The 10,665-nt window shown below is 40.9% G+C and overlaps 1 protein-coding gene across 5 annotated transcripts in view; it reads left to right on the top strand.

The window, feature by feature from the left end:
• The window catches only part of LOC105523799 (chromosome unknown open reading frame, human C7orf25), a 3,153-nt gene extending 780 nt beyond the window's left edge, over positions 1-2,373 (top strand). Inside the window, exons 2-3 of one of the 5 annotated variants that reach the window (XM_011958805.1) lie at positions 216-222; positions 729-2,373. In XM_011958805.1, the coding sequence (XP_011814195.1) occupies positions 750-2,006 (1,257 nt within the window). In that variant the 5' untranslated portion in view covers positions 216-222; positions 729-749 and the 3' untranslated portion in view covers positions 2,007-2,373. Of the gene's footprint in view, positions 182-215; positions 223-451; positions 611-726 lie in introns of those variants that run through there. The other 4 variants (XM_011958802.1, XM_011958801.1, XM_011958803.1 and 1 more) reach the window with 4 other exon arrangements.
• Positions 2,374-10,665: the final 8,292 nt, after the last annotated feature.

The following is a 10,665-nucleotide window of genomic DNA, read 5'->3' on the forward strand; positions in this document are numbered from 1 at the left end:
CGACCTGCGCTGTGGCCGCCTGCACGGCCGCCACGAGGTGCAGCGTTGGAGTTTAGTTTCATCTTCGGATTTTCTTTCGAAGTGGGAGTGGCGCGCAAGTTGGTGGTCTTCTTCGATCTTTTAAAATAGTCTGGGTTGACGTCAAATGCAGAAATGAGGCAGTGTTGATTTTTTTTTTGGCGTAAGTACCCCGAGCCTTGGGGGTAAATCATGAGGCAGCCGGTTGAAGGAGACCAACTCAGGAAGGAGGAAAAGGTTAGGGAGGCTGAGGTGCTCAGTTTAGGACACACACTTGCTTTGGACAGTTTGCTAAGTAGCCAGTCTGTGTGTATTTTTGTTTGCAGCATTTTTGTCTTGACCAAGCCTTTCATTAAAATTTCTCAGCAGTTAAACAGGCCGCTGATAGACATAAGGTAATTATTTATGTAGCAGATTGCCCAACTCTTGCATTGTATCCTAACCTAGGACCATGCTGTGTCCCCATGGCTTTCAAGCTGAAGAAATGATGGTCTTAGGTCAGACATACTTAGAGTTCAGAAGTGTAGCTGCCGTCCTTTCTTTAGCTATCAGAGGAAGGAGCCACTCCAAAATGAGACATACACAAGCCCAGGTTCATAGACTCAGCCTCCATAAGCTGTGTTGCTAGATTGAAGTTTTTAATCACCAGTGAAGAATTGATTGTCATAATTTTAGGAGACTACTCAAATTTGCCTTGTTTCTTTCCCTAGGAAAGGAATAATGCTGACAGCATGTCTGCACATTCCATGCTCTGTGAACGAATCGCCATAGCCAAGGAACTGATCAAGAGAGCAGAATCACTTTCTAGATCAAGAAAAGGTGGCATAGAAGGTGGTGCAAAGCTGTGTAGCAAATTGAAGGCAGAATTAAAATTCTTACAGAAAGTAGAAGCTGGGAAAGTAGCTATTAAAGAATCTCATTTACAAAGCACTAACCTAACACACCTGAGAGCCATTGTGGAATCAGCAGAAAACCTGGAAGAAGTTGTTAGTGTTCTTCATGTCTTTGGTTATACAGATACCTTTGGAGAAAAGCAAACCCTTGTGGTAGATGTAGTTGCAAATGGTGGTCATACTTGGGTGAAAGCCATTGGCCGGAAGGCTGAAGCTCTTCATAACATCTGGCTGGGCAGGGGCCAATATGGTGACAAAAGCATCATTGAGCAGGCTGAAGACTTCCTCCAGGCCAGTCACCAGCAGCCAGTGCAATATAGCAACCCTCACATCATCTTTGCGTTTTACAACAGTGTCTCCAGCCCCATGGCAGAGAAGCTGAAAGAAATGGGCATATCTGTGAGAGGAGACATAGTAGCAGTCAACGCTCTGTTAGATCACCCTGAAGAGCTCCAACCCAGTGAGAGTGAATCAGATGATGAGGGCCCTGAACTTTTGCAGGTGACCAGAGTCGACCGAGAAAATATACTAGCAAGTGTTGCGTTTCCAACAGAAATTAAGGTCGATGTGTGCAAAAGAGTAAATCTGGACATTACAACTTTAATTACATATGTATCTGCCCTCAGCTATGGAGGCTGCCACTTTATTTTCAAAGAAAAAGTGCTGACAGAACAAGCAGAGCAAGAGAGGAAAGAGCAGGTTCTACCTCAGCTGGAGGCCTTTATGAAGGACAAGGAGTTGTTTGCTTGTGAATCTGCTGTCAAGGACTTTCAGTCTATTTTAGATACCTTAGGAGGACCTGGGGAGAGAGAGAGGGCCACTATGTTAATTAAGCGAATTAATGTGGTACCAGACCAACCTTCTGAGCGTGCCTTGAGACTAGTGGCCAGTTCGAAAATCAATAGCCGCTCATTAACAATTTTTGGGACAGGAGACACCCTAAAAGCCATCACAATGACTGCTAATAGTGGTTTTGTCAGAGCTGCAAACAACCAGGGTGTTAAATTTAGTGTGTTTATCCATCAGCCCAGAGCACTTACTGAGAGTAAAGAGGCTTTAGCCACCCCCTTACCAAAAGACTACACAACTGACTGAACACTAAAGATACCCTTTAAATATTGTCGTGGAAGTAAGTTATTTATACCAAAGGCTGGGTCTTCCCATCTAAACTGGGGGGAAGAAAGGTCTATAGTAAAAGTAAAACTTAGAACTCTTAAACCAGTAGAGTTTCTTTGTGTCGCATCTAAAGTATATAACCTCCCAAAGTAGAAAAAGCACAAGAGACAAGCTTATCTATCAAACTGTCTGCATTAGTGCAATTAAGAACAGAAATATATCTATATAAAGCTTTCAGCTGTATTGTAATACTTTGTTTGATTCGGTAGGGCTACAACTTCCCTACTGCTAACCACGTTTCATGGAATATGGCTACATGGCATCTTGCATTAAATATCTGGAGAAACCTCAAGCCTGTTTTTCATTGTATTGCTTTATATGGTGATTCTAAAGTTAATAACCATTAATGAAAATCTTACTTGATTGCTGTATGTCAGGTACAGTCTGATAGGTATTTTACAAAAAGTACATAATACAGAAGAAATGAAAAAGTGAGTTATGGTTATTTGAGTACCATGAACCCATTGGTAGACCTTTGTGAAAAGAAAGCCAACAATCTTACTACTATAAGATAAACCCAGGACACTTAAGGTAAAATACTAATTTGAATGAATTGAAAAAGGATTATGTAAAAGATTTTTAAAATTCCAATTTGATTTTTAAATAGAAAAAGCCCCCATATTGTAAGTATTTGAACAATGAATACTATTTTCATGTTTCATTTGCAAGTGGCAACTGCATTACCTCACTTTCATGAGATGGTGACACAATATTCCATGCCAATTGCATGACACAAGTTGTAGTTAAAAATACACTTCTGTGGCTACATTGCGGTACTTTATCAGTTTTCAATAAAGCAAAACTAGCAAAGTCGATATGTATTCATCACATTAAAAGATTTGGAATTTGAGCCCTGGAGCTTAAATATTAACTCATGCTAAGTGTAAGAGCTGGTATTAAAACTTGATGTTTCTAGCCACAGCCTGATCTCTTTCTACCACGCCAGATGTCCTATTTTTTGAGAAGAGAATCTCAGTTTACAGCCACAGTGTTTGTTGAGGGGGTGGAATTTGGTTATTGGCATTCATGAACACCCTGAAATGAATGCAAAATTAAGTGTATGGGGGTGGTTCTCTGGGGAGAGATTGTTTTGCTAAGTCAGAATACATTTCCTAGCAGAAAGGTTGTGATTTGCTTCCAATTTAGTATAGAGTGGTGTATGTCTAGGGTTAGAAATTGAATTTAAGCTTTTTGAGCACCTATAAGGTCACGTAGTACTTGGTACTATTAAGTACCAAGCATTATAATAGTTTGGTATGGAAAGATGAATATTTGCTCTAAGGAATTCTTAAGTCTAAAGTGGAAGTAAACAACTGAAGTGCAATTAAATGTACTAAATTCTCTAGGATATGTTGAAAATACTATGGGGACAGAGTAAGGGAGTACTTGTTATGGGGTCAGGAAGTCAGAGAGGAAGTGACGTTTGAGGGTTTGGGGTGTGAAATTTCACAAGATGTGTGAGAAAGGGTACTCAAAAGTACATGGAGAAGTGGGATTGGAAAAGTACCAGAACTGTGAACATGAGGACCTGTTCAGGGACCAGGCTAAAGTGGACAGTTTATAAAATGAGATGGAGCTAGAAAAAAAAGTCGAAGTTCTCTAAAGAGTTTGGCATTAGAGAGTCGTTGGTGATTTTTAAGAAAGTGTGTGGCTTATGATCAGGTCTCTTAAGGAAACCACAAAAATCTGTAGTGTGGATAAAGAATTAAAGGAAGGAAAGTTTGGACTATAATGACCTTAGCTAGAGCAGGAATGATGGACTGTAGAGTCATGGATACATGTTGGATTTGTTTGAGGCAGAATTGACATATTAATGTACTCATTTAATAAGCATTGAGTGACAGCCATGTGTCAGACACAGTACAAAGGGCATGGCATATAAAAGACTTTTTAAAGGGGCATCAGGAAGAAGGTAGATTTCTATCCTTGCTCCCTATGAATCAATCAGTACCTAAGAACTTGGAATCTTTGCCAACTAGGAAGTGGACAGGCCATGCCACAGCACTCTTTAGGAAAGTGGCCACAGCTGTGGCCAAAGACCATGATGTTTTTTCAAGCATTCCAGTGATTACAATTCCTTAACAATGTAATAAATAATGCAAGCAGTACATATGCTCAAGTCGTAGGGCACTGGATCCTGGAATGTAAGAAATAGCACCTTCCCTAGAAACCACTGTATCCCAAGGTCTATTCCAGCTGGCCAAAACATTCCTTTCATAAAGGTAAAAAATTGGACAATAAAGGCCAGATGTGGTGACTCACGCCTATAATCCCAACACTTTGGGAGTTCGAGGCGGACGGATCACCCGAGGTCAGGAGTTTGATAGCAGCCTGGCTGGCATGGTGAAACCCTGTCTGTACTAAAAATACAAAAATTAGCCAGGCATGGTGGTGGGTGTCTGTAATCCCAGCTACTCAGGAGGCCAAAGCAGGAGAATCGCCTGAACCTGGAAGGCGGAGGTTGCAGTGAGCCGAGATCACGTCATTGACCCCAGCCTGGGTGACAAGAGCGAGACTCCATCTCAAAAAAAAAAGAGACAATAAAAACAATGAGGGGGCCGGGCGCGGTGACTCACGCCTGTAATCCCAGCACTTTGGGAGGCCAAGACGGGTGGATCACGAGGTCAGGAGATCGAGACCATCCTGGCTAACACGGTGAAAACCCCGTCTCTACTAAAAATACAAAAAGGGTGTAGTGGCAGGCGCCTGTAGTCCCAGCTACTCAGGAGGCTGAGGCAGGAGAATGGCGTGAACCCAGGAGGCAGAGCTTGCAGTGAGCCGAGATCGTGCCACTGCACTCCAGCCGGGGCGACTGAGCGAGAGACTCTGTCTCAAAAAAAAAAAAAAATGAGGGAAGTTATAAAAGGAATGTTCAATTAAATATCAGTTAACTGGCAAGTCAAAGGAATCACATAGCTATCGCTATAAAGCAAATATCCAAATCGTTCTAAAGAGTGAAGATATGTAATATACTATCATTATGCCTGGAAATTGGAAGTGGTTGAGGAAAGTAAAAGCATGCTAAAAATCCTCATCTTACTTAGAGTCAACAGACGCTTTGAAATTTTGCTATTGAAAAATAGAGCTATTTAGTTTTGAGTGTCAAACAGGAAACATAACTGATAGTATAAATTAAACCAAGCTGAATAGCTGAATAAATTTCAAACGAAAGGTGAGGATGGAGAATAAATGCAGTCCATGTAGAAAAAGACAAGTCAGGCTGGGCGCTGTGGCTCACGCCTATAATCACAGCACTTTGGGAGGCTGAGGCAGGGCGGATCCCTTGAGCCCAGAACTTCAAGACCAGCCTGGGCAACATGGCAAAACCTGGTCTCTATAAAAAATACAAAAATTAGCTGGGCATGGTAGTGAGCTCCTGTAGTCCCAGGTACAAGGTGGATTGAGGTGGGAGGCTCACCTGAGCCTGGGAGGTCAAGGCTGCAGTGAATTTTGATTGCACTCCAGCCTGGGCAACAGAGTGAGACCCTGTCTCAAAAAGAAAAAGACAAAAGAATTGTGAATGAGGCATAAAAAGCAGGAAGCATAAAATAAGAGTGATAGCTGCAAGCACAAGGAGGATATAAAACAGCTTTAGAGGGAAATATATAGACAATTGTGATATACTGGGAAATCTCATTGAAACAGATGACTGTCTTAGGGAATGTAAATTAGAATTGAATAGAAAGCCTAAATAAGCAATAACCATTTAAAACATTGTTAAAGTAGTTAAATAATTTCTCCGAAATATGTGCAGGTCCAGTTAACTTTATTAGACAAGTTTTTACCTACTTTAAAATACCGAATAATTCCCATGCTCTAAAACGTAATATGCAGCATGATCCTGTAAGTGGGGTTGAAATATGTAACATGGTAAGATGTGTTGTTCCACTTACTCCCTGTCCCCTGCCCCAAGAGGAGAACTTTGGCCTGCTCTCCTGTTTGAGAACAGGGCCTGGGTATGGGACTGAAGCCCATGGGGTGTTTCTTGACTCATGTAATAACAGGCTGACTGTCTCAGGTCATCATTCTATTGGAAATGTTTTCAAACTCATTTTACAGAACACGAGTATAACTCTGATACTAAAACCTGACAAGATTGCATAAAAAAGAAGCTGGAACAAAATTTCAGTTTAAAAAGATACATAAACATCCCAGACCAAAATGGCATTACAGACAAAATGGATTCAGGCAGAGAACATTTCATGCTGTGGGAATCTTGTTGTTGTTTTGTTTTTGAGATGGAGTTTCACTCTTGTTGCCCTAGATGGAGTGCAGTGGCACAATCTTGGCTCACTGCAACTTCCACCTCATGGGTTCCATTGATTCTCCTGCCTCAGCCTCCTGAGTAGCTGGGATTACAGGCATGCACCACCACGGCCAGTGGCGTTTTTAGTAGAGTATTTTTAGTAGAGACGGGACTTCTCTACTTTTGTATTTTTAGTAGAGACAGGACTCCGCCATGCTGGCCAGGCTCGTCTCGAACTCCTGACTTCAGATGATCCACCCGCCTCGGCCTCCCAAAGTGCTGGGATTACAGTTGTGAGCCATTGCACCCAAGAATCTTGTTCCCAAGAGGAAGAAAGACAAGGATGAGTTCCCAACCTTAATAGTAGGACTGTGGGGATTAACCTCCATGCTGGGATAGAATCAGAGGCATAAGCCCTGCTTGAGGTAAAGAGGTAACCCCAAGACCCCCACTGAGTGAACCAGAACTTTAAGGCTGTAATGCCCATGAAAGAGGATCTTGTAAACTTTGCACAGGGACGCAGCAAGGGTTTGACTCAAGTGGTTCTGCGGAGGCGGGGTGAAGGGGTAGGGGGAAGAAATCTGAAAGAAATCAAAGCCCAGACTGTGCCCACACAGAGTTCAAGTCTTTTAACAGCACCGTGGGGGAAACCTAGAGATGTGAAATTAGTATAAAAATTGGCCACTGGCAAGTACTATCTCTCAGATACCTGAGAACAACATAGGCAACCTCATTCTGGACTTAGGGACGTTTCAGTTTCCCAGCTACGTAGATTTCTATAGAAAAACTGAGCTTTGATTGGATGCGCTTACAGTGAGAAATTGTCAACATGTAGAAGAAAACCTTCCATCACCAGTGAGTCAGCAACACAGAAAGAGGAGCATTAGTTCTTCAAAAATTTAAGATTATAACAAAATACATTAAAATAAAATATATGATATTATAGAATATATATGTAAAATATATAATAGCAAAATATAATATAAGGTAAGTTTGGGATCTTCTAGATGTTCCCTATCTATCCTCTGGTAAGAAAAAAAAAAGTTAAAAAAAAAAAGTAGTAATTCAAAGTGGCAGAGGGAGGCTGAAAATACCACCTGCAATCAAACATTGCACACACAGCTCAGGTGGAGGATGTGGTCTATGTGTGCAGCAAGTATGCTTCTTAACACTGAAGCCCAGAATTAGGCAGACATTAACCACTTGATTGCAGGTAATTCTGGGGCGTGTGTCAGGAAGAGCTTGTCCCAAAAGGGCTGCAGAGAACACCTCACCCCGTGGCAAGCTTATTCACAAGAGGAGAAAGCACAGAGATGAGCCAAGCCAAGCTTCCAGGCACTCCTCTCAAACTTGCAATCAAATATATTTCTCTATATTCCCAGGAGAGAAGGGCCAGGCGTATACTGCGGGATATAACCCCTCCATTTCCCCACCATCATGCAAGAGAGAATGGGGAAAAAAGGCATTTCCCTCTTCACCTAAATAACAAATGATTAAAGAGGATAAAAGAAGGCATAGAAATGATAAGGGGCCAGGTGTGGTGGCTCACGCCTGTAATCCCAGCACTTTGGGAGGCCAAGGCAGGCAGATCACCTGAGGTTAGGAGTTCAAGACCAGCCTGGCTAATATGGTGAAACCACGTCTACTAAAAATACAAAAATTAGCCAGGCATGATGGTGTGCGCCTGTCATCCCAGCTACTAGGGACACTCAGGCAGGAGAATCGCTTGAACCCGGGAGGCGGAGGTCACAGTGAGCTGAGATTGCACCACGGCACTCCGGCCTGGGGGACAGAGCAAGACTCTGTCCCAAAAAAGAAAAAGAAAAAGAAAAAGAAGAAGCTATAAGGAAAGAGTACAAGCAAATAAAACTTCAGGAAACAGAAAAACTCACTAAAATTACAATCTCAGAAATAAAGTTTCAAATAGTAGGTAAGATAAACTAAAAAAGTTCTGAAATGAATAGATCTTAGTAAATTTCCCAGGATTCAACAAATAAACTAAATGATGAAAAATATAAACAAGATGCTGAGACATGAAGAAAAAATGAGTCCATTCCATCAAAGGTTCTGGCAGACAAAATGGACTGAGCACAAAGCCGGATTCCCGTCCTCACCGCCTTTGCCTGCCTGTGTCGTAGAGGCTGGAGACTAAAACCCTCACACTCCCAGTGTTGCATTTAGCTGGGGTGGCCAGATTCCTTGCCTCTGAGACATGAGTGGAAGTGCAATAGTGCTGCCTTCTCCTTCCACCACAGGGTTGGATATGGTCGATGGTTGTACTTGCCTCTGTGTTATGGTGATGAGAGAAAGACCAAGTGCGGCTTGTAGGCTTTGGTGCTGACATATGCTTCCCGCAGGACTTCTTGCTATGTGGAAAGATCAATCCCAATTTATTTAAGCCACTGTAGTTGGTTTTTCCATTACATATAGTTGAAAATACTTCTAGCTGATATTAAAGTTTATTTGTTCCAAAAAGAGACAATAGACAGAATGGGGAAGAGGGAACAAATTCATTTTTCAAACACACAGACAAAAAATTAGAATAGAATACGATCACCAGTGTACCATTCACCTAGGTTTAAACAGAGTCATTATTTTGCCTTTTTTGCTTTATCTAGGTTTTTCTTTTGCTGAAATTATTTTAAAATAAATTACAGACATCATGATATTTAACATATATCCCTCAGTACTTGGCTTTAAAAAGAACATTTTTCTAGACAACCATGATTTCATGAGTACATCTAATGAAATTAATGATTCTGAGCATCATCTAGTGCCCAATCTATATTCAGATGTCAGGGGATTTGTCTACCAGAATCCAGTGAAACACCAGATATTGCATTTGGGTTTAGCGTTCCTTAATTCTGTTGCAATCTGTGGTATTACCCTACCCTTTTATGACTTTGAGTTTTTTGAAGACACCAGGACAGTTGTCTTACAGAATATCCTATATTCTTGATTCCTCTGGTTATTTTCCAGTGGTCAGTTTGATTTCCTGTAAACTGAAAAGGAGATCTAAAGGCTGGATTCAATTCTGGTTAAACATTTTGGGCAAGAATACTTTGTGGTTGATACTGTGTTCCTCATTTTCGTTACACCAGGGGGCATATAATATCTGGTTTTTCCACTGTTAGGGATGTTAAGTATTGTTCCTTGAATAAGGTGGTAGCAGCCAGAACTCTCCATTGTGAAGTTACGTTTTTGCCCTCGTGACTAGTAAGTAAACTGAAGTCATGCTTTGGCGCCACTGTGAATGTTCAGTTACCCATTGCCCTTTTGCCTAAGATTTTAGCATGCGTTGACAATTATAACCCTAATCAATTATTCCATTCAAGTGACAAAATGGTGATTTCCTCAATTCTATCATTTCCTTTACACTTATCAGTTATCATTCTTCAATAAAGAAGAGCTTTCCCTTAGGAACTGGGGCCATTGACTCCCCTTCAGGAATGGCAGTATGTATCCTTGATTCTTTCTCTCCAGTTAATGATTTCAGAGTGAGGGATTCATGTTATGATCACCTCCAATAATATCAAATGAACCTTTTAGGAAGAAGATTGTATCTTGTGAGTACTATATTGGACTCATGAATTATTATGTATTCAAATATGCCCACATCAATTACCTTACTTTTTAAAATTAAACTTATTATTTTGAGATAATTATAGATTCATGTGAAGTTGTAAGAAATAATACAGAGAGAACCCATGTACCTTTTATCCAGTTTTTGCTAGTGGGAGCATCTTGAAAAACTAGAGTATAATATCACAAGGATATTAATGTTGATTATGTCAGGATGCCAAGTATTTCCATCACTGTAGGATCTCTCATGTTGCCCTTTTCTTTATCATTCTTTTTGATGCTTCCACTGTCCAAACTTTGGCCATTAGAAACACCTTCAAGTGTCTCCTGTGTCTTTTTCACATAATCCCATGCTCTTTGATTTCATGCTTTCTGGCAGAACAAGATGTCTCAGTGTTGCCTGTACTTTCTGCCGGAGACCTGGAATCCACTATTTCTTCAGGGAGCCTTTCCTAGTTTGTGGCATTTCCAAAGAAAAGTCCAAGGGCGAGGGGTACTCAGTGCCACTCAGTTGTCATTGATCCCGGGCTCTTGCAATGCACAAAATGGAAATGTTTACATATTTCAAATTAATTAAAATATCTTCAACTGATGGGGAAGATCTAAAGTAACATTATATAACATTCCCAGATTTTTACTTAACATTAATTTCAAACTTTTGTCTCTTGCTCTTCAAATCTTTTTTCCTAACATACTTATTTGCTTTACGCTGTGCTGTACGTGAAAATGTTTCAACATATGATTATTACG

Source organism: Colobus angolensis, unplaced genomic scaffold (genome assembly GCF_000951035.1).
Source record: "Colobus angolensis palliatus isolate OR3802 unplaced genomic scaffold, Cang.pa_1.0 Scaffold475, whole genome shotgun sequence".
Taxonomy (NCBI): domain Eukaryota; kingdom Metazoa; phylum Chordata; class Mammalia; order Primates; family Cercopithecidae; genus Colobus; species Colobus angolensis.